At 38.7% G+C, this 24601-nt stretch overlaps 1 protein-coding gene across 2 annotated transcripts in view; it reads left to right on the top strand.

Annotated features, from left to right (window-relative positions):
* The window catches only part of TXNDC16 (thioredoxin domain containing 16), a 99940-nt gene extending 76010 nt beyond the window's left edge, over positions 1 to 23930 (top strand). For both annotated transcript variants that reach the window (XM_005685096.3, XM_013966740.2), the window contains exons 17-21: positions 4303 to 4387; positions 5977 to 6115; positions 14247 to 14407; positions 17473 to 17663; positions 22147 to 23930. In XM_005685096.3, coding sequence (XP_005685153.2) covers positions 4303 to 4387; positions 5977 to 6115; positions 14247 to 14407; positions 17473 to 17663; positions 22147 to 22415 — 845 coding nt within the window. In that variant the 3' untranslated portion in view covers positions 22416 to 23930. The remainder of the gene's footprint in view (positions 1 to 4302; positions 4388 to 5976; positions 6116 to 14246; positions 14408 to 17472; positions 17664 to 22146) is intronic.

The raw sequence follows: 24601 nt of genomic DNA, 5'->3' as shown, positions 1-24601 counted from the left end.
GTACTTGCTGAGAGGAATTTTTCATATATGTGTGTATATACATATGTATTTTATTTAGAGATCGACATAAGGAGCAGTGTGTTGTTGTTTAGTCGCCAAGTTGTATCCAACTCTCCTGTGAGTCCATAAACCGTAGCCTGCCAGCCTCCTCTGTGCATGGGATTTCCCAGGCAAGAATACTGGAGTGGGTTGCCATTTACTTCTCCAGGGGATCTTCCTGACCCAGGGATCAAACCCACATCTCTGCATTGGCAGGCAGATTCTTTTCCACTTAGGCACTTGCATGACCCCCAGAAACACTGTACTTGACCATATTTCTATACAAATGATGATAAAATTTACATATGATTACCTTTCAACAAACTTCAAAAGCATGATGCTGAAGTATTGATACATAAAGGTGGTGTAGTCTGGATATGATGCTTTTTTTACTGGATTGGTTGCTTCTAAGCCTTTTAAGTCAGGTTATTAGTTCCTCTTTTTTGTTTGTTTGTTTTTGTTTGCAAAAACTGTCCCGCAATAGTTGTTGGATTTTCAGCATCTAGTGAGAAAACATAAAACAATAAAGGGCTCTTATGAATCCATAAAATTTTTATGTTCATTTTGATTATATTCACAAATGCTAACTAGCAGCATTTGCTGAGCAGTTTTTGTATGAGACACTAATTGTTGTTCGTGTAGATTCTAATGGTTTGAAGACTAATGTGAGTCCCATGAAAGCTGAAATGTCTCTTTTATCTGCTGGTGTATTTTTCAGGCCCCTCCACTAGAAAGTTACTACTTTTCCCCTTATAGTTAATAAATACCTTGTGGGAATATAATTTAAAACTCTGTAAATGTCCTGTTTCTCATCTTACTTTTGCATACCGGTTTTAGAATCCACTCACTGCCTGAAAGAGGTATTACTGTGATAGTTGCCAAGTGGGCAATTTCCAATTCCATTATTCCTTCTACCTTTATTAGCTGGCACACTACTCATTTGTTTATCAGTATGGTTACCTGAGTTCTTATTCAATGGATTACAATCAGTCGCTATCATTAATTTGCTCAGGTTGTCCTAAGATCCCTTTCATTCTATTATACATTTTTCCCCCTCATCCCTGGTACCTGTGACCTTTTGCTATGTCTCCATTGTTTTTTGAATGTCCTTTTGCCACAAAATGTTCCCAGCCCCATTCCTAGAATCAGCCAGTTCTCCAGGGAATCCAGTTTCTTTTAGTGAGACATTGAATCTAAAAGCTGAGATCTAGGGGTTAGGAATGCTTTTAGTTACTGGGGTGTTCTTGCCTCTTGCTAACAGAGCTAAAATACAGATGAATCTACATATGTGTGTGTATAAATATAACTATGTAATAAAATGTAACAGGGGAAAGAAGCAGTATTGCTAAATTAATGTATTTATTTTATGCAATTGAATATGCTTAAAGTTAAAACAATCTTAAGTAAAACAATCTTAAAGTAAAACAATCATAAGTCACTATGAATATTACATCTCAAGTATATTTATAGCGGTTAAAAAACTTTTTATTTAGATAACTGATCATTTCCTTATTTAGGGGTTGCCATATATTCTGACATACATGGCAGTTTTCACCAAAGAGGAGAATGTGCCTGGTTTCAAACATTCAAAGGGGAATTTACACTTTGATTTAGTGGAAACGGATATAGATCTGAGGTCTACAGTCTTAAATACTCCCATTCCCCAAGGAACTCTTAGGATTTATGAACAAGTAGACTCATGAAGCGGAGAAGGCGATGGCACCCCACTCCAGTGCTCTTGCCTGGAAAATCCTGTGGACAGAGGAGCCTGGTAGGCTGTGGTCCATGGGGTCGCGAAGAGTCAGACACGCTGAGTGACTTCCTTTCACTTTTCACTTTCATGCATTGGAGAAGGAAATGGCAACCCACTCCAGTGTTCTTGCCTGGAGAATCCCAGGGATGGGGAAGCCTGGCGGGCTGCCGTCTATGGGGTCACACAGAGTCGGACACAACTGAAGTGACTTAGCAGCAGACTCATGAAGAGCCTTCCAATAAACATATTCATGAGTTTAGAATCTTATGAATGAGCAAATTATATGGAATGTTAGCGTCTTTCCCTGCAGTTTTTTCTTTTAAAAAGAAGTCACTAAAACAGGTTCCATTATGTCACGGCTTTAGGTAACAGGCATCAATTACTGATCAGAATTTAGAGAAATTTCTCTTCGAAGCGAGAGTTTAGGCACTCAGTTCCTTCTCGTTGCCTTGTTTTCTTACGTATCTTTTCTAGTTTGGTGTAACACAAGCTAAAGAAAATGTTTTCATGGATTACTCATTTCTCATTAAATTTATGATTATAAATGAATTCTCAGTGCTGCCTCCAGGTGGATCTTGCCACCCTAGTAAGTGGCTTTACTACAGTGTTTCTCAGTCTTGTGGAAAGCATGCATCATTTTTAGACAATCTGGTGATTACCCAGTGTTAACAGTGTTGGTGCTCACATCATGAATATAGTACTGACTGCTAAGGGACAGATCTTCTGGGTTCAGCATACCCAGACCTCTAGGTGCTTTATGATTCAGTTCTTCCATCATTGTTTTTCTATTTGAACTGCTGTGAACATTTCATGCAGCCAGCCGAGGTATCATCTGACCTTCAGTTGGCAAGAATACATCATTTACAAAAGTCCATCTCTGCTCTTTTCTCATTAGTCTATAGCTGTTTAATTCAGACTTGCTTCTGGGTTGTAAGATCCAGAATATGCTATTATTTATGAAAAGATATTCACAAAACCTACAGAGATAATAGTTCTTATTTTGAATATGCATATCATAACAAATGGGACAAGACTAATACACAAATTAATCAAAATTCAAAAGTAACAAAAACACCTTACAGAAAAATACAGGAAATAAAAAAAGAAGATGGAAATCCCTCATAATTGTAGAACCCTAACACAGACACTGTCAGAGGACTGGAATTTCCAGTCTTCTGTCTTTTTCTATGCATATAGGTCCTTTTAGGTTTTGTGGTATAAGGCATGCATCATTTCACATACCTGCTTGTCTTTCCAGGCTCCATGTAGCACAGCTGTCTCCATTTACCTTACCTTAGAAGTAGATTATGGAGAAGGCAATGGCACCCCACTCCAGTACTCTTGCCTGGAAAATCCCATGGACCGAGGAGCCTGGTGGGCTGCAGTCCATAGGGTCACGAAGAGTCAGACATGACTGAGCGACTTCACTTTCACTTTTCACTTTCATGCATTGGAGAAGGAAATGGCAACCCACTCCAGTGTTATTGCTTGGAGAATCCCAGGGATGGCGGAGCATGGTGGGCTGCCGTCTGTGGGGTCTCACAGAGTCGGACACGACTGACGTGACTGAGCAGCAGCAGCAGAAGTAGATTAAAAGGCAACAAATATTTATGTAACAAATCTGTATGATCAGAACACTATAAATCTTATAAATTACAGTTGACCCTTGAAGATGAGGGGGTTTGGGTTGCTGACCCCCTGTGCGCTGAAAAATCTCCATGCTGCTGTCTCTGCCTTAAAAACAATGGGTTTGATAAATGATCTACCCAAGGGCAGGAAGCTCAGTCAGTTTGGGTAGAATTAGGACTCAAACCCTCCTTCTTTTGGTTCCCCATATTTGTCATCTCTGATTGAGATCTCCCCATCTCCCCATTGTGATCTCCCCATCTCTGAGTTTATGGGGAACATAAACCTTTCCCCACACCTAGTTTAAATGTCTATAAAATGAAAATACAGGTACTCTATTCATTGAAAAAAATTCATGTTTAAGTGGACTTGGGAATTCAAATTCAATGTTGTTCAAGGGTCAACTGTACCTTTAGAGTACATTTATTTTCAGAACATTACATTATGTGCATTGTGTATGTTGCATTATATTAACGTACATTTTAATAATAGTCAAATATCATGATAACACAGGTTTATTTTAGAACCAACAGGGTATGTAAGGTCTGCACTTGTTTAGTCACTCAGTCATGTCCAGCTCTTTGTGACCCCATGGACTGTAGCCCGCCAGGCTTCTCTGTCCATGGACTTCTCCAGGCAAGACTACTGGCATGGGTTGCTATTTCCTTCTCCAGGGAACCTTCCTTCCCCAGGAACTGAACCCACTTCTCCTGCTTTGGCAGGTGGATTCTTTACCACTGAACCACCAGGGAAGCTACAAGGTCTACACTGAAATATATTTATAATTAATAATAAAGCAGCAGCATCTATAAATCTGTTCATCAGTCGAATAGCACATATAACTTTAAAGGTTTCAGATTTTTATCTTGTTTGTATATTTATAGCGAAAGAAGAGTTCACTGAAGCAGGAAGCTACCTAAAAGGATATGTTACCACAGGAATTTATTCCCAAGAAGATGTTTTGAGACTGTAAGTGTATTATAATTTTAGGGAGGAGGAAGTTTGCAAAATAATGTATTACCTGTCTTCACATGATTTTTTTTTAAGGAAAATAGGGCAGCAACATAGCTAAATTTTTAATTTCATCCTGGGAAAATCTGTAAAGCACTATCTGGCTATTTAGAATTTTTACATACTCAAAATTCTTCTTTAGGCTAGAGCCCCCCATGAGGCAACATTGGATTCATAGCACTTCATCTTCCTATAAAATCTTTCCTCTTTGGATTCTGTTACCTGCAGTTTAAATTCTTTGTAGTTATAGTTTTAAGGAATTTTACATCTTGAGTGTCTGGGTTTTGATTTGCCATCAAGGTATGCATAAAAATCAGAGTTTTTACATATTTCTCCCAGAGTTTTAGGTGATGAACTGATAGTTCTACTTTTGTTATTGCAGACATACACTTAAGCAGTGCTTTTTCCAGCCACTTAAGTTGCTTTATTTGTAGAATTTGGGGCTCCTGTAAACTATCAAATATTTCAATTGCTGCAGAATGAATGTACTGAAAATTTAGATGTTATTAATATACATCACATTCTACACTAATGACTCACCTTCAGATGCACATGGAGTTGTTTGTGTTTCTTACCCTCTGACTATATTATTTCCAATTGTGATTTCTGAGCTTAATTAAATCTTTCATCCTGAACACTGATGACGCATTTGATGACTGAGCTCCTGTTCTATCCAAGAAATCAGTGACTTCTGAAAAGTGAATACCAAACTCTAGACTTTTAGGGAATATGAGATCTATTCAACTGACACATGGATAATCACCCACTGTCTTCTAGACCAGTAGTTTTCAGAGTATGTTTTGTTTACAACTGACTCATCCACTAAGATGAGTGGGCAGTAGAAAGCTCAGTCTTCAGATTTATACTTTGTTTTAGCATGAATTAAGTTTTTACATAATATAAATGTTACCATATCACTGGTAATTTCACACAGGCATTTCTTCCTGTTCAGTGATTTTCTCTTAGGTTTAGTTAGCAAAAGTAGTGGTAGGAGAAAGCAAGTTCAGGTTCTCTTTCAATGGAGAGAGCTCAGACTGTGTATCTGGAATACCTCAGTGTGAATTCTGTCTCCGCTATTTATCACTCTTTCATCATCTGTAAAATTAGGATTACAGGGCCATTCTGAGGGTTAAATAAAAACGTAACTAGAAGCACCTGGTATAGTGCCTGGCAAATATAGGCCTACTCTCATAAATGCCTATCTCCTTGCTCAGCAGTTTGGTGAGCAGTCCAAAAAGTTAAGAACCATTCAGTGTGTTCCTAGTCCTATTTAGACATTTTCTTGATGAGTGAATTGTCTAGAAAAAGAAAAATCTGGCTAGATTAGTATCTGTTGTTTTCTTCTAATCTAGGTTGTCAAGGCTCTTGAACTTGCTCAGATAGCCTCACATAAGAGCTAAGTTCGCCTGGAAATTTTTTTTTTTTCCTTTTTTCTTAGTAGGGCTTCCCATTTGCTGCCTCCATTGTGACTTCTTTGCCTAACTGTTCATGTTTTTGATGACTTGCTGTATTTCGGTTGGGAATTTTAATACTCCGTTTCTCCACAGGTCAAGTAAATATACCGTAACTCTTCCAGCCCTGCTGCTTGCCAGACACAAAGAAGGCAAAATAGAGAGCATTCCATTAGTTAACGTCCATGTGCAAGACATAGTTCAAATAATAACAAATGCATCACTGGAAACATTTGTGAGTATATAATAAGGATGTTTGAAATAAAATCTAGAGCGGTTAAAACTGTGTGTGTTTTAATGCATGGTTTTCCATCTTTTGTTGGCACAGAGCATGATGTTTGGTGAGCTCTAGATTCAATGGGTTGCTCTGTTTTATTATTCACCCATCATGCATACAGCTTCTTTAATCCACTGCCAAAAGTTTACATGTCTTTGGATTATTTTTCTTGCTGAGATGCTTGTGGCTAATGGCCGGTTGAAGTACTCCATCTGGGCTGAAGGATTCCAGAGGGTAGCACGCTAGGCTTCCAGTCCTCGCTTGCCTCCTTGCTGGCTGTATGTAAGCGTCTCTCCACATGCGTAAAATGGTTATTGTAAGGGCTGAACGAGAATGGGTGTTCAGTGCTCTGTGTACAGTGTTTCCTGCTGCTGCTGCTAAGTCGCTTCAGTCGTGTCCGACTCTGTGCGACCCCATAGACGGCAGCCCCTGGTAAACACTCAGCAAATGTTAGCTAGTATTGCTTACACTGTTGTAGAGAAAAATGTGTTTTATCAAAGTCCTTTTCTGACGCCTGCTTTGTATAATAGTGGATTTAAAGGCACAACAGATGTAACCTGCATTTCTTGATTTTGATTGTTTCACATTAATATTAAACACAGCTAGAATATTATAAATTGATGCTTTTCTACATTTCTAAAGTGACATGGGAGCAGTATTATCAACTATAAATACTGAATGGATATCCTCTTCTTGTTGTCTTTTGTCATGATGATCTAAACAATATTACATTTTAGGCTAAAGAATGTGTTCTTTAAGTCGTTTTGTGGCCTCAGTACCACTAACTCCCCTTCCCTAATTAAAGTTACAGTTTATAATTAATCAAGTCATTAAAATTTTTAGGATGTGGTTTTCTAAATTATTTATTAAAGTAACATTTTTGTCTTTAATGGCTTTATTAAATGACTGTCTCTGTAGCACATCAATAGTGTAATGTTTTTGAAATCTTTATAAGATGTTAGCTTTTTTCCCCAGATAATACAGAAAACTATAAAGAGGAAAATTAGAATAAATCATAACTTCTTAACCAAGCTTAAATTTAGGGATATATTTTCCCAAAATATGCTATTGGAGATCAGTGGAGAAATAACTCCAGAAAGAATGAAGGGATGGAGTCAAAGCAAAAACAATACCCAGTTGTGCATGTGATTGGTGATAGAAGCAAGATCCGATGCTGTAAAGAGCAATATTGCATAGGAACCTGGAATGTCAGGACCATGAATCAAGGCAAATTGGAAGTGATCAAACAAGAGATGGCAAGGATGAACGTTGACGTTCTAGGAATCAGCGAACTAAAATGGACTGGAATGGGTGAATTTAACTCAGATGGCCATTATATCTACTATTGCGGGCAGGAATCCCTCAAAAGAAATGGAGTTGCCATCATGGTCAACAAGAGAGTCCGAAATGCAGTACTTGGATTCAATCTCAAAAACGACAGAATGATCTCTGTTCGTCTCCAAGGCAAACCATTCAATATCACAGTTATCCAAGTCTATGCCCCAACCAGTAATGCTGAAGAAACTGAAGTTGAATGGTTTTATGAAGACCTACAAGACCTTTTAGAACTAACACCCCAAAAAGATGTCCTTTTCATTATAGGGGACTGGAATGCAAAAGTAGGAAGTCAAGAAACACCTGGAGTAACAGGCAAATTTGGCCTTGGAATGCGGAATGAAGCAGGGCAAAGACTAATAGAGTTTTGCCAAGAAAATGCACTGGTCAGAGCAAATACCCTCTTCCAACAACACAAGAGAAGACTCTACACATGGACACCACCAGATGGTCAACAATGAAATCAGATTGATTATATTCTCTGCAGCAAAAGATGGAGAAGCTCTATACAGTCAACAAAAAAAAGACCAGGAGCTGACTGTGGTTCAGATCATGAACTCCTTATTACCAAATTCAGACTTAAATTGAAGAAAATAGGGAAAAACCGCTAGACCATTCAGGTATGACCTAAATCAAATCCCTTATGATTATACAGTGGAAGTGAGAAATAGATTTAAGGGCCTAGATCTGATAGATAGAGCGCCTGATGAACTATGGAATGAGGTTCGTAACATTGTACAGAAGACAGGGATCAAGACCATCCCCAAGAAAAAGAAATGCAAAAAAGAAAAATGGCTGTCTGGGGAGGCCTTACAAATAGCTGTGAAAAGAAGAGAGGCAAAAAGCAAAGGAGAAAAGGAAAGATATAAGCATCTGAATGTAGAGTTCCAGAGAATAGCAAGAAGAGATGAGAAAGCCTTCTTCAACAATCAGTGCAAAGAAATAGAGGAAAAGAACAGAATGGGAAAGACTAGAGATCTCTTCAAGAAAATTAGAGATACCAAGGGAACATTTCATGCAAAGATGAGCTCGATAAAAGACAGAAATGGTCTGGACCTAACAGAAGCAGAAGATATTAAGAAGAGGTGGCAAGAATACATGGAAGAACTATACAAAAAAGATCTTCACGACCCAGTGAATCATGATGATGCGATCACTAATCTAGAGCCAGACATCCTGGAATGTGAAGTCAAGTGGGCCTTAGAAAGCATCACTACGAACAAAGCTAGTGGAGGTGATGGAATTCCAGTTGAGCTCTTTCAAATCCTGAAAGATGATGCTGTGAAAGTGCTGCACTCTATGCCAGCAAATTTGGAAAACTCAGCAGTGGCCACAGGACTGGAAAAGGTCGGTTTTCATTCCAATTCCAAAGAAAGGCAATCCAAAAGAATGCTCAAACTACCACACAATTGCACTCATCTCACACGCTAGTAAAGTAATGTTCAAAATTCTCCAAGCCAGGCTTCAGCAATATGTGAACCGTGAACTCCCTGATGTTCAAGTTGGTTTTAGAAAAGACAGAGGAACCAGAGATCAAATTGCCAACATCCGCTGGATCATGGAAAAAGCAAGAGAGTTCCAGAAAAGCATCTATTTCTGTTTTATTGACTATGCCAAAGCCTTTGACTGTGTGGATCACAATAGACTGTGGAAAATTCTGAAAGAGATGGGAATACCAGACCACCTAACCTGCCTTTGAGAAACCTGTATGCAGGTCAGGAAGCAACAGTTAGAACTGGACATGGAACAACAGACTGGTTCCAAGTAGGAAAAGGAGTACGTCAAGGCTGTATATTGTCACCCTGCTTATTTAACTTCTATGCAGAGTACATCATGAGAAACGCTGGACTGGAAGAAACACAAACTGGAATCAGATTGCCGGGAGAAATATGAATAACCTCAGATATGCAGATGACACCACCTTTATGGCAGAAAGTGAAGAGGAGCTAAAAAGCCTCTTGATGAAACTTAAAGAGGAGAGTGAAAAGTTGGCTTAAAGCTCAACATTCAGAAAACGAAGATCATGGCATCTGGTCCCATCACTTCATGGGAAATAGATGGGGAAACAGTAGAAACAGTGTCAGACTTGATTTTGGGGGACTCCAAAATCACTGCAGATGGTGACTGCAGCCATGAAATTAAAAGACGCTTACTCCTTGGAAGAAAAGTTATGACCAACCTAGATAGCATATTCAAAAGCAGAGACATTACTTTGCCGACTAAGGTCCATCTAGTCAAGGCTATAGTTTTTCCTGTGGTCATGTATGGATGTGAGAGTTGGACTGTGAAGAAGGCTGAGCGCCGAAGAATTGATGCTTTTGAACTGTGGTGTTGGAGAAGACTCTTGAGAGTCCCTTGGACTGCAAGGAGATCCAACCAGTCCATTCTGAAGGAGATCAGCCCTGGGATTTCTTGGGAAGGACTGATGCTAAAGCTGAAGCTCCAGTACTTTGGCCACCTCATGCGAAGAGTTGACTCATTGGCCAAGACTCCGATGCTGGGAGGGATTGGGGGCAGGAGGATAAGGGGACGACTGAGGATGAGATGGCTGGATGGCATCACCGACTCGATGGACGTGAGTCTGAGTGAACTCCGGGAGTTGGTGATGGACAGGGAGGCCTGGCGTACTGCAATTCATGAGGTTGCAAAGAGTCGGACACGGCTGAGTGACTGAACTCAACTGAAACTTAAAAAGATTCCATGAGTACTGTTGTTAAATTTCCTAATACTGCTTTGTGTTAGAGCTTTTAAGTCGAGAGCTGTATACAGCTGTACTGTATCCAGTATACTGTATACTGTATACATACTTTACTGTATACAGTAGCTAGCTAGGAGTAAGCTATCTTCTGGCCTGCCCTTAGGTACTAGAAAGACTCCCTCTGGATAGAAAAGAGCATAGGATGGCCAGATGATAAACATTTTTTATATAACATCAAACTTTAGTTTAATGAACCTGATGACAAATTAGTCCAGGTAAATAATGCTTATAGTTAGTTAAATGTTAGTTGCTCAGTCATGTCCAACTCTTTATGACCTCATGGATTGTATGTAGCCCACCAGGTTCCTCTGTCCATGGGATTTTGCAGGCAGGAATACTGGACTGGGTTGCCATGCCCTCCTCCAGGGGATCTTCCCAACCCAGGGATTGAACCTGCATCTCTTATGTCTCCTGATAGGCAGGCAGGTTCTTTACCACTAGCGCCACCTGGGAAGCCCACAGAATGACATGTATACCATCTATGTAATGGCTCACAAATTCATATGGCCAACACAGACCTTGGGCCTGCTCTCCAGGCTCCTGTATACACTTGTCTGCTTGACAGTGTGTCTTGAATATCTTTGAAAGTGAAAGTGGTAGTCACTCAGTTGTGTCTGACTTCATAACCCCGCCCCATCCACCCCCCAACCAGGCTCCTGTGTAGTTTTTCAGGCTAGAATATTGGAACTCTCCAGGCAAGAACACTGGAGTGGGTAACCATTCCATTCTCCAGGGGATCTTTTCAACCCAGGGATTGAACCTGGGTTTCCTGCATTGAAGGCAGATTCTTTACCATCAGAGTCATCAGGGAAGCCCCAGATCATAGCTAATTACATGCTAATTAACTATGTAGTTATTACAATTAAGCAATAGTATATTTAAGGCTGTCACCCTTAGAACTATTTGTTGGGTTATATGTTTAGCACTTTTCTCAAATACATTGAGTTCATTTTTGTGCTTTTATAAATAAGAATATGGGAACACACATAATTATAGTCTCTTATATACTCAAATAGCCAACAGTCATCTTCCAGTAACCACATTTGATGACCTTTTCTTTTTCTCTGAGTAGCCTCTTGAGTAGCCATCAAAACCCTTGATTGTGCCATTCCTTTTTAAGATTCTCTCTTCTTTTGGCTTTTGCAGTTCCGTCCTCTCCAGGTATACCTTCAGCCATCTTGCCACTCTAGAATTACATCTTCAACCATTTTCTCCTCTTTTGCTACATTCATTCTTTGTGAGACTTAGTATCTATACCCATAACTTATATGGGTCATTATACCAGCTGATGAGTCCTAACTTTTGAGTTTCTAACCTTAACTAAACTGGCATAACTCTTAGTCTTTCTTTCTGACAGGAGAGAGCAGTGCCTGCCACTACTGGTCTATCTCTCCACAAATTCATACTCTGGTCAGTCATCTAAAACAGGCCTGACCATGTGACTTGTTTGGTACAAAATCTTCTCAGTATTCCCGGGGTCTAGAAAACCTCTCTAGTCATTTTCCCACGCGGTCTTACAGCCACGCGGTCTTCTGGCCTGCCTGAGTCTGGGACACTTCACTATCACTGTTCCGCAGATACTCTGTATGCCTAACACGGGTCTGCACTCTCATTCGCCTCTCTGCTCCCTGTGTCTGGAATCCCCACTCTAGCACACACTTCAGTCTGTCAAGCTCTTTTTCCTTATCCAAGGCCCAGGTCAAATATCACTTCCTAAAATCACCCATGAGCTCCCCTACCTTGTTTTTTAGTTTTAATTTAGAAGCAGTAGGCTTCCTTATTTATGCTCAGTCACTTCAGTCGTGTTGGACTCTTTACAACCCTACGGACTGTAGACCACCAGGCTCCTCTGTCCATGGGATTTTCTAGGCAAGAATACTGGAGTGGGTTGCCATGCTCTCCTTTAGGGGAACTCCTCAACCCAGGGATCGAACTGTGTCTCCTGCATTTCAGGCTGATTCTTTACCACTGAGCCACTGGGGTCGTCTTACTGTCATACATTAAAATTTTTTCTTGGCTCACAGCAGTTTGCACACTTGTCTCCTCCTCTAAACTATGAACTCTTTGAGGGCAGAGTAAGCATCTTACTTCTTTTTGATTCAGTACCCAGCATAAGGGGCTTCCCAGGTGGTGCACTGGTAAAGAATCTGCCTGCCGATGCAGGAGACACGGGTTTGATCCTTGTGTCAGGAAGATCCCCCCTGGCAGTCTGCTCCAGTATTCTTGCCTGGAAAATCCCATGGACAGAGGAGCCTGACAGGCTGTGGTCCATGGGGTCACACAGAGTCGGACACAAGCAAGAGACTGAACCCACACGCATGCACCCACCCAGCATAAGATCTTAAAATTCTCAATAAATTTTTGAATTGAGCTGTGATGGCTCCATCACACCATATCCATCAAATCTGTTCTGCTGGTTTGATAAGATCTGTCAGTTTTAGGAAGGGCACATAACTCAAGTAGAAGAGAAATGACGATAGTTAACATAAGACAACATGGGGGAGTTTGGAGAAAAGGGGACCTAAGATTTAAATCATGAAAGAGGAAGGTGTGAGAAGAGGATTTTGAGTGGTCAAAGAGAAAGAATTCAAAGAAAAATGAAAACTGGCAGAGGAAAGTGGCTTTGAGAACTAAGTAGGAAGAAGTATGTGCCAGAGTTTGGTGTTTGAGGGTGAATTGGAGGTGGTTGGCACCATAAAAAAATTGTTCATTTGGATTTCTAGTGTGATCCAGTGAAATGGCATACTGGTAAACAAAATCCCTGGGTGCTGCTGCTGCTAAGCTGCTTCAGTCGTGTCTGACTCTGTGAGACCCCAGAGACGGCAGCCCACCAGGCGCCCCCCATCCCTGGGATTCTCCAGGCAAGAACACTGGAGTGGGTTGCCATTTCCTTCTCCAGTGCATGAAAGTGAAAAGGGAAAGTGAAGTCGCTCAGTCGTGTCTGACTCTTAGCAACCCCATGGACTGCAGCCTACCAGGCTTCTCTGTCCATGGGATTTGCCAGGCAAGAGTACTGGAGTGGGGTGCCATTGCCTTCTCCGATAAAAAAAATTGTTCATTTGGATTTCTGGTGTGACCCAGTGAGATGGCTTACTGGTAAACAAAATCCCTGGCTGCTAGTTTCATTTAACTCTTCCTCCTACTTAGCTGTGTGACTTCAGCAAGTCAACTTCTCATCCTTGGTTTCCTCATCTGTCAGCTGGGGATTTGTTTTCTGATGTAGGAAGATTTAATCCAGCTCACAAGTGTATCCAGAAGATGAATTAATAGATGTGATACTAAAAATGGAAAATCGTAGAAGCCTTTAATACTCTTAAGTCACTGCTGTTTTTAATCCTAAGTATTTTATTTCTTACTCTTTTCAATTCTTGTTAATAACAGCCTAAACAAATTGTCTTCTACAAATATATTTTTTTAATGTTCTCTTTTAATAAAAAGAGTAAGATTTATTTACTACTTTTTCTTTATTTTTACCCTCTCCAAAATAAGAGCCTTTAAAATTGTTTTAGCATATTATTGGATTACTTTAATTATGCTAAAAACTCAATTTTGAAACAAACTAAGATTTATTAATTTTTAAGTAATCATAGGTGTTAAAAGATTATATCTTTAAAGCTTAGCTTATATATTTTTAAAAAACTTTTATGCTAGAGGAAAAATACTTGTCATATGTGTGTTGACTAGTTTGATCTAGATTTTAACATAAGAAATTACTAGAAATGCTACATGCTTAAAAACAAGGAGCTCCTTTATTTCCAAATTCTATTAGTAGTTTTATTTAGAAAATAACTAATTCATTGTTAAAACAAGATGAGTTTAAATAAAAAACACTCCTGAGATTCATACTTGTTAATCAATATAGTAAAATCTCCACTTAAATGAAAATTTGTTTGAAATACATTTTACAAACTAACATGCAAGAGTGATTTGAACATTATTTTCTATTTTATGTATTATAATTTCCATTTTTTCTTGATTTGTTTTGTTTTTAAACAGCCAGAGATCACTGTGGAAAATCTTCCCACTTATTTACGACTTCAGAAACCATTACTTATTTTATTTAGTGATGGTGGCATAGATCTTCAGCATGAAAAAACAATACTGAGGCTGGCAAAAAAGAAATACTTGGATTCAGTTACTCCTTGTTGGTTAAATCTGTAGGTATAGTTTTTATTTTTTAATATGTAAAAAGTAAAGAAAGTAATAAATACTATTAAGTTTTCATTAGAGAATGAAACTACCTTTGGAGTTAATGTTATGAAACCAGTATATAAGTCATCATGATATTTTAGTAACTAAACTGCCTCAGATGGTCTGAGATGATCTTGTTTTAGATTGAATTCTCTTTTACAATAATTCTCTTTTTTTTTGCTGTGAGTTTTTTTTCGGCTTTATTCAAGCATAATTGACAAATTTGTGAGATATTTAAAATGTACATTGAGATAATTTAAACATATATGTATGTATGCATTGTGAAAAAACTCTTTCATCTAGTTAATTAACACATCCGTCACCTCATATATTTGTTTTATAAATGTAAATTTTGGGATGGGGTGGAGTGAGAACATTTAAGTTCTGCTCATGTAGCAAATTTCAATGGTACAGCACAGTATTATCAACTATAGTGACTGTGTTATACATTAAATCCTTAGATCTTATTCATCTTGCAACTGAGAAGTCTGTTTCCTTTCACCAGTCTCACCTCATTTACCCCACCCTGCAGTCCCTGGCAACTTTTCTACTCTGTTTTTGAGTCTGACTTTTTTTTTTTTTTTTAGGATTCCTCGTGTTAGTGTTACTCTGTATAGCATTTATTTTTCTCTGTCTGTCTCTTTAAGTATCTTCTTATTTTATAGTTTGTAGCCATTTATAGTTTGTAGAGTGCCTGATGAACTATGGACAGAGGTTCGTGACATTGTACAGGAGACAGGGATCAAGAAAATCCCCATGGAAAAGAAATGAAAACAAGCAAAATGGCTGTCTGGGGAGGCCTTACAAATAGCTGTGAAAAGAAGAGAAGTGAAAAGCAAAGGAGAAAAGAAAAGATATAAGCCTCTGAATGCAGAGTTCCAAAGAATCACAAGGAGAGATAAGAAAGCCTTCCTCAGCGAACAATGCAAAGAAATAGAGGAAAAGAACAGAATGGGAAAGACTAGAGATCTCTTCAAGAAAATTAGAGATACCAAGGGAACATTTCATGCAAAGATGGGCTCGATAAAGGGCAGAAATGGTCTGGACCTAACAGAAGCAAAAGATATTAAGAAGAGGTGGCAAGAATGCACAGAAGAACCTTATAAAAAACATCTTCACAACCCAGATAATCACGATGGTGTGATAACTCACCTAGAGCCAGACATACTGGAATGTGAAGTCAAGTGGGCCTTAGAAAGCATCACTATGAACAAAGCTAGTGGAGGTGATGGAATTCCAGTTGAGCTATTTCAAATCCTGAAAGATGATGCTGTGAAAGTGCTGCACTCAATATGCAGCAAATTTGGAAAACTCAGCAGTGGACACAGGACTGGAAACGGTCAGTTTTCATTCTAATCCCAAAGAAAGGCAATGCCAAAGAATACTCAAACTACCACACAATTGCACTCATCTCACACACTAGTAAAGTCATGCTCAAAATTCTCCAAGCCAGGCTTCAGCAATACGTGAACCGTGAACTTCCTGATGTTCAAGTTGGTTTTAGAAAAGGCAGAGGAACCAGAGATCAAATTGCCAACATCCGCTGGATCATGGAAAAAGCAAGAGAGTTCCAGAAAAACCTCTACTTCTGCTTTATTGACTATGCCAAAGCCTTTGACTGTGTGGATCACAATAAACTGTGGAAAATTCTGAAAGAGATGGGAATACCAGACCACCTAACCTGCCTCTTGAGAAACCTGTATGCACAGAACTGGGCATGGAACAACAGACTGGTTCCAAATAGGAAAAGGAGTATGTCAAGGCTGTACATTGTCACCCTGCTTATTTAACTTCTATGCAGAGTACATCATGAGAAACACTGGGCTGGAAGAAGCACGAGCTAGAATCAAGATTTCCAGGAGAAATATCAGTGACCTCAGATATGCAGATGACACCACCCTTGTGGCAGAAAGTGAAGAGGAACTAAAAAGCCTCTTGATGAAAGTGAAAGAGGAGAGTGAAAAAGTTGGCTTAAAGCTCAACATTCAGAAAATGAAGATCACGGCATCCGGTCCCATCACTTCATGGGAAATAGATGGGGAAACAGTGGAAACAGTAGAAACAGTGTCAGACTTGATTTTGGGGGGCTCCAAAATCACTGCAGATGGCAACTGCAGCCATGAAATTAAAAGACGCTTACTCCTTGGAAGAAAAGTTATGACCAACCTAGATAGCATATTCAAAAGCAGAGACATTACTTTGCTGACTAAGGTCCGTCTAGTCAAGGCTATAGTTTTTCCAGTAGTCACGTATGGATGTGAGAGTTGGACTGTGTAGAACGCTAAGTGCCGAAGAATTGATGCTTTTGAACTGTGGTGTTGGAGAAGACTCTTGAGAGTCCCTTGGACTGCAAGGAGATCCAACCAGTCCATTCTGAAGGAGATCAGCCCTGGGATTTCTTGGGAAGGACTGATGCTAAAGCTGAAAGTCCAGTACTTTGGCCACCTCGTGTGAAGAGTTGACTCATTGGCAAAGACTCTGATGCTGGGAGGGATTGGGGGCAGGAGGAGAAGGGGACGACAGAGAATGAGATGGCTGGATGGCATCACCGACTCGATGGACGTGAATCTGAGTGAACTCCGGGAGTTGGTGATGTACAGGGAGGCCTGGCGTGCTGCAGTTCATGGGGTCACAAAGAGTCGGACACAACTGAGCGACTGAACTGACTGGGCCATTTAATTTTGAGCTGACATGATCAGATACTTGACTATAGTTTGAAAGGAATATATATTGATTATAGCAGGACAAAATTGATGAGCCTGTGGACTCTGTCTATTTTATTAAAACTCTCATGCTGCCTTTTTTCTCCTAAGAGATACACAGTACATACCTCATGTTAAAAGAAATGTTTTACGACTCTGATTACTAGTAACGTAGTTATAGACCTCTTGATTTTTAGGACTTATTTCCATAAAATAAACTTCCTGGTATGGTGCTGTATTTAAAGGTTAATGTTTTACAAACAGTTGTTCTTGTTATTTTGCTATAGAAAGAAATATTCATTAATATGTTCAGTTGCTCTCTCTTCTAGGAAGAAGACGCCAGTGGGGAGAGGAGTCTTACAGGCATATTTTGGTACCCTGCCTCCCCTTCCTCTTCTTGTTGTGGTGAATCTGCATTCAGGTGGCCGCGTGTTTGCATTTCCTTCAGACCAGGCTGTCACTAAACAGAACCTTTTATTGTGGCTGAAGAAATTAGAAGCAGGACTAGAAAGTCCTATCAGTAAGTTTCCTGTTTTAATGTGTACAATTTTACATTTTGTCTCATGGATTTTTAAACTTGAATTATAGCTGATGAATGCCAGAATGAATTGAATGGTAATGTTTGTAAATATTCTAAATATTAATATGCTGACAGCATTGTCCATACAGTCTGCTCTATGGTAGATTTTCTTACCCACAGAAAATGAGTGCTGTTATATTAAATTTAATAATGGCTAAACATTTATCGAATGCTCTGTAGATAACATGCACGAAGTTACATGCTTCACATGAATTATCTCCTGTATTCTCACAGGAGTCATAGGACATACCTGTAGAGGAGCTAAATAGCTAGCTCACAGTCATATAATTAACCAGTAAATGAGGAAACTTGGATTTCAACATGGCTCTGTTGTACTCCAGAGCCAGAATTTTGGACCACAAGAAGATAGATCTTGGCCCAGAATTCACAGTGCTGGTTTTGTGACATGCCATGAAAGTGAAAGTGTAGTCGTTCGGTGGTATCCAGCTCTATGCAACCCCATGGACTGTAGCCCACCAGGCTCCTCTGTCTGTGGAATTCTCTAGGCAAGAATACTGGAGTGGATTGCCATTCTCTTCTCCAGGGGATCTTCCTGACCCAGGGATCAAACCTGGGTCTCTTGCATTGCAGGCAGATGCTTCACCGTCTGAGCCACAAGGGAAGCCCAAGACATGGCATGCCATAGTTGCTATTTTTCTAAAACCTCTGTGGGTTTGTACTTGTGGCATAGATGTGTTTGTTAGTTTATGTACAGTTGTGGCAACAATCCTGTTGCTGTGATTTAGTTAACATGTAATAACCTAGATCATCAGTCTGTTGAGGAAATAGTGATGTTATGAAGTTTCCTAAGGCCCTTATAAAGGTTTTGTTATTGGAAACCAAATGAACTATTTTATAACAACATTTTGATGCTGTTTATGACTGAGTTCTGAAATGAGTTTGTGTATGTGTGTATGTGAACACATGTGAATATATGTGTACATGCACACACACAATTCTGGTATATAAACTCCAATTCAGTGTTATGCTGTCTCTCAGCTTGCATTTTGTGAATCTATCACTATGTATGTTTATGTATATTTAATCATATTATTGAATTTATTTGTTGCAATCGTTGCAACATGCTTGTTCTTCCCAGGAGGTCTGTCCATTTCATTTTTGTTAAATTAGGCAGTTTTAACTAAACTCTTATGTCTAAATAGTCTTTAGATATTTGGATATTGAAATACAATTCACATACCATAAAGTACACTCTTTTAAAGTGTACAATGCAATGTGTTTTGGGTTTTTTTTTTGTTGTTGTTGTTATATACACAAGATTGTACCATTCACAACCATTACCACTACTGAATTTTAGAACATTTTCGTCACCCCCAAAAGAAACCCTGTAGCCATTCACAGTCACTCTCCATTCTCCCCTCTTTTCATTCCCTAACCACTGGTTTATCTTCTGTCTTTTTGGATTTGTCTAGTCTAGACAGTTCATATGAAAGGAGTCATGCAACATGTGGCCTTTCGTGTCTGGCTTCTTTCACTCAGTGTAGGTTTTTAAGGATCATCAGTGTTGTAGCATGAATCAGTGGTTCATTCCTTTTTATGGATGAATAATATTCCATTGGATGGCTATATCCCATTTTGTTTTTCCACTCATCAGTTGATGTACATTTATACTGTCTCCATTTCTTGCTATTATAAATAATGCTGCTATGAACATTCATGTACATGTTTTTCTATCAACTGTACAGATGTCTTATGCCAGTTACCCCACTGTCTTGAATACAATATCTTAGAAATAGGTTTTCAAATTGGTAAATTTGATTCCTCCAACCTTGTTCTTTGTATGCAAGATTATTTTGGCTATTCTGGGTCCTCTGGGACGGTATTTTTAAGTCTCAGTTTTCTGAGATGGTGTCTTAGTTTTAGCATTTACAAATGTAAAAAAGTAACTAAATTTGACTATTCGGTTTGTCATAATCTGAAAGAAGCCTTTCTGTGGTTGTTATCACTCATTGATGGCCTCTTCATTTTAGCCACACAGCAGAGGGGACCTTTCAGGTGCAGCTCTTGGACTCTTCAGATAAGCTGCATTCTCTGTCTGCATTGCTATTTTATAGAAGCTTCTGAGTGCTGTCATTTTGCAGTTGCTGTGACACAGAGGCCTCATGGACTCTGACTACATCAGATAGGATATGTAAGTCAGGCCAGAGTACCTCTCAACTGAATAACTTTTAAAAAGGTCATGTGATGTTCAGAGACAAACCTGAACTTCTGACCCAGCCTCCTTGACTACTGTGTGGTTTTTTTCCCTTTGTTTCCTCCCGATAGTCCCTACTCTATGTTACAGTTATTTCAAAAATTAAAATGAAGTATGCAGAGACATACGTTTAAAGTGTGAAACCTACAGTATTTACTATTCTTCGTATAGAGATCCTTTCCTACAAGGGGCCTCCTTAGGGGCTTTGATTTCTCAACTCAAACCATTACCAAGGATCAGAATTATTCTTCTGAGTTTCCTGAGAGATTAGTATTTCTCCCATTGCAATGATGGTGGTGCCTCTGGTTTCCATCATTTCTTTGTATCACTGCTCCTGATCTTAAGTTATTCCTGCAGCCTCTGCAGCAGGGAAGAAGCCAAGGTCCACGCAGGAGCTTTCTGTCTGGCGGCCTATCCTCCGTGCTGCCAGGACCTGCTCTCACTACATCCTGGGAGGCAGGTCTGAGACACGAATGTTGCAGCTACCCTTAGGAGAGCCCACGTCTGTAATACCATGCCACCTCACCTTGCTTGCTGCACATCTTAATTTCTGTGAAATTGTGACCACTGGCTGTTCTTATTTGACATTTGCCCTTAATTTTGGTCAAGTTCTCTGACCTTTCTAGGACTTGGTTTTCTCATATATAAAGTTGGGATAATAATTTTACTTACCTCATGAGGCTGTAAGGATTAAATACATAATTCCTGATATATAGTAAAGCCTCAATCAATGTTAGTCATTATTATTATTATCAGTATTAATTTGATAAGTGTCTTTCTTGCCCATATGTGAGGAGAGTACAGTTTTATTTAAGATCTTTGTAGAGTTCCTGAGGAAATAATGAGCAGAATTAGAATGTGCGGTTTCAGGCATTTTGTCATTGTCTCAGACCACTCGGCTGCAGAGCTTACCATGAAAATAAATATTGCTAAATCTTTGCTGTGCTTTAAATTGGACTTCTCTTAAAGATACTCCATCTGCATATTGCAAAGGACAGTTATGTTTCTTCTTACCTATTCATTATATTCAAGAAGCTATTCTATCCGTTTGTCACTATTGACACTGACAGTAGACTATATCTGAGTCTGTTATCTGGGCAACACTGTAATTTGAAACATCAATTATAGGGGTAACTTAAATGTAATACCTTGCTGATGTACCACGGATTTCATATACTTGAGCCTGAGTGAAGAAATCATATCAATGAGTATAGATATACATATGTACTGATGCAGGTTTTTGTTTGTGTTTTAATCCTAAATTAGAGTTTGTATGAATGTCCTAAGCTTTTATTTGATTTATGAGAGATGCTTGGGTTTTTACTTTATGAGCTTTCCTTTCTTTTCATATAAAAGTATATAGATTCTTTCATTGGAATTTAATTTTTAAATGTTTAGTTTGCACCTTTCCTTATGTAATTTCTCAAGTAGTATTTTGAATAGGCATCTAAACTCTGAAATTGTGTGAAATCTGTTTACTAAATGGAGTAAAGCTAGTCTATTTATCCCATATATATGTTATCAGCTTAAATCCTTTTTATTCTTTTAATGACCAATATTTTAAAATAATGTTAAGACTCACTGCCATGAAGCCCTCCTAAGTGCTTCTAATCACTGCCTGTTTATAGTACAGTTGATTCCATAGCAATCTTCCAAAACAGAAAGTGCTTTAAAATATAAGAAATATTTTGCTAAATTATATATATGTGTGTGTGTGTGTGTGGTCCAAAACTGTTCTAAATGTAAATGTATATATACATTTACATGTATTAAAATATATGGTCCAAAATTTTTATCTGGAATGATCGATAGTTACAGTACTTTGGGGATAAAGGCGGGGTAGGGAGGGAAGCAAGAGACTTCATTTTAACTTGTCCCTGGCTGTATGTAATCTCATTACACATATTGCTATGTTTTAACCCTCAGTATGGGTTAACAGGCAGCAAGATTGTGGACCTTTATGTTTTTTGCCTATTAATACCTATCTTTATAGCACAGCCTGTAAATGAAAATGTCTAGTACTGACAAATGTATCAAGTTTCTTAGACAATGATGATAATAAAATGTAGCTTTCCTATAGATAAAGAAAACTGATAAGGCCTTCACTCCTATAAATATATTTTTCAAAATAAAACATTTTCTAGTATATTCATGTGATGAGATTTTATATCTGTTCTTCTTTAACCCTTGATTCTACCTTCCTTGCAGAAGTTTTACCTGCTCAGGAATGGAAGCCTCCTCTGCCTGCTTATGATTTTCTGAGTATGATGGATGCGGCAGCATCTGAGCATCTTGCTCAGAAAGTTCCCGAGTGTATAAAAGAAACTGACATGCATGAAAGTGATAAAGAACAGCCTGACGATAAATCTGCCACCACAGAGGAATCGATTGGAACATTGAAAATGAAGCATTCGAGCAGAAGTAGTTGGTTTGAAGAAACCAAAAAACCGCTCAGGCATGATAATCAAGAATTATGATACTCAAAAGTGAGCTAATTTTATAGGGCTGTGAAAAGCTTCCCAAAGTCTTTTTGGCTTATCTGATAGACTTGAGAATTTATTTAACTAAAAAGTAATACTGAGTCATTTCAAGTTTCTAGATCAGGGCTGTTCAATGAAATATAATGTGCAATATATGTAATTTAGAATTTTCTGTAGCCACATTAATATAAAACCGAGCAGGTGAAATTAATTTTATTTCACCCAATTTAAGTATACCACCCCAAAATAGTTCAGTTAACATAAAAATTGTGAGTTATTTTACATTCTTTTTTTGTATCAAGTCTTCAAAATCCAGTGCATATTTTACGCTTACTTCACATCTCACTTCAGAGTAGCTACATTTCAAGTGCTCAGCAGCCACGTATGGCTGGTGACACCGGTGAAGCCATACATATTCATGTATCCATTCTCCCCCGAACTGATTCCCATCCAGTCTGCCACACAGTTTTGAGCAGAGTTCCCCGTGCTGTACAGTTGGTCTTTCTTGGTTATTTATTTTAAATATAGCAGTGTGTACGTGTCCATCCTAAACTCCCTAACAACCGTAAGTTCATTCTCTAAGTCTGAGTCTCTTTCTATAAAACCAGTGTTTCTTAATCAGGGGAGAGTTTTGCCCCCAGGGGGACATTTGGTAATGTCAAGAGGCATTTTAGATCATCATTACTAGGGACATTACTGGCGTATAGTGGGGCTAAGTAGAAGCCAGGGATGCTGATAAGCATCTTATAATGCATTGGATAGCTCCTCCCGCCCCAAACAAAGAATTATCCTGCCCAAATGTCAATAAGCCCAAGTTTGAGTTAAACTAATCTATGGCAAACTCTTAGATTCCCTTATATTTTAAAAGTAATGAAATAACCATAAAAAGAATGCAGAGTAAGATATATATAATATATATTATATATGTTATATAATGATTCTCTTGTATATAATAATATATATTACATACAATATATATATAAAATTCTCATATATATACAGTTGCCCCTTAGACTAACCCAGATTTGAACTGCGCCGTTCTACTTACATGTAGATTTCTTTCACTGAATACTTTCTACAGTACTATCGCATCCGTGGTTGATTGACTCTGCAGATGTGGAACCATGGATATGGAGGGCTAACTGTAAAAAAGCTGTTTGTTCAGGGGTTGGCTCCCCTAAACCCCACATTATTCAAGGGTCAACTGTATATTTCATTGTAACATAGATCATTTGTTCCTCCCAGCACCCTTCCTAGATGTTTTTCTTATGACATGTAATCTGTATTATTTCAGTTCATTCTCTCATTTGTTTTTTATTTCTTACATGGGAGATATGAGAGTGAACTCCAAATATAGCTTGTATTAGTAAAATGTCACCAGCCTAACCATTAACTGGAAGCACATAAAAACTTGAAATCAATTAGTCATTGAACCATAGCCAGAAATTTTGACAGTTATTAATATGTGTTTTTAATAATTTTAAATAAAGTATCTGGATTTCAGGCTACCTTTAAAAGTTTCCTGTGGCCTCTATCATGCTGTCTGTTGGACCACTTTCCCTGTATCAGTTGGATTTCTTTGGTTGCAAGCAACAGAAATTTAGCTTTGATTAACTTAAGCAAAGTAAGAATATTGGTAATTCATAGAGTTAAGCTATGCTTTGAAAAAATACAAACAAAAGCTGTTTGGGGATCTGTATAGCAGGAACTAACCAGCTGAGTAATTTTTCTGTCTCTCTCTCCAGCTGTTTTCCTGTCTTTCATGTCTCAGGGACTCCTGGGAATGTTGGTTAGGGGAAGACTAACTGGCAGCCCTAACCAGATTTCCACAGTACAGAAGAAGTGAGCCTTACAGAAGAAATCTAGATTCTGTTTGCTAAGAACAGGGATCATGAGTGTGGAGAGGGAAAAAAGCAGCAAAGAGAAAATCTATGAATCCTCAAAACACCACTTGCTGTGCTTCTACCTAGCCTTTTATCCTTTTCAGGTGTTTCTGTCACATCCTCCTGTTGATACGTGAGAGTTTCAGACATTCTCTCTCTACCTTCAAGTGTTGGAATTTTCCTATGTATCTCCCTGAATCTCTGTAAGAGTTGGTCAGTGCATATGTACTTTCTGAGTAACATTTCATTCCTCATGAATCAAATTATTTTACCCTCTCCTGACTCACCTATGCTGGAAGA

Source organism: Capra hircus, chromosome 10, assembly GCF_001704415.2.
Source record: "Capra hircus breed San Clemente chromosome 10, ASM170441v1, whole genome shotgun sequence".
Classification (NCBI taxonomy): domain Eukaryota; kingdom Metazoa; phylum Chordata; class Mammalia; order Artiodactyla; family Bovidae; genus Capra; species Capra hircus.
This window is presented reverse-complemented; position numbering and strand designations above follow the sequence as displayed.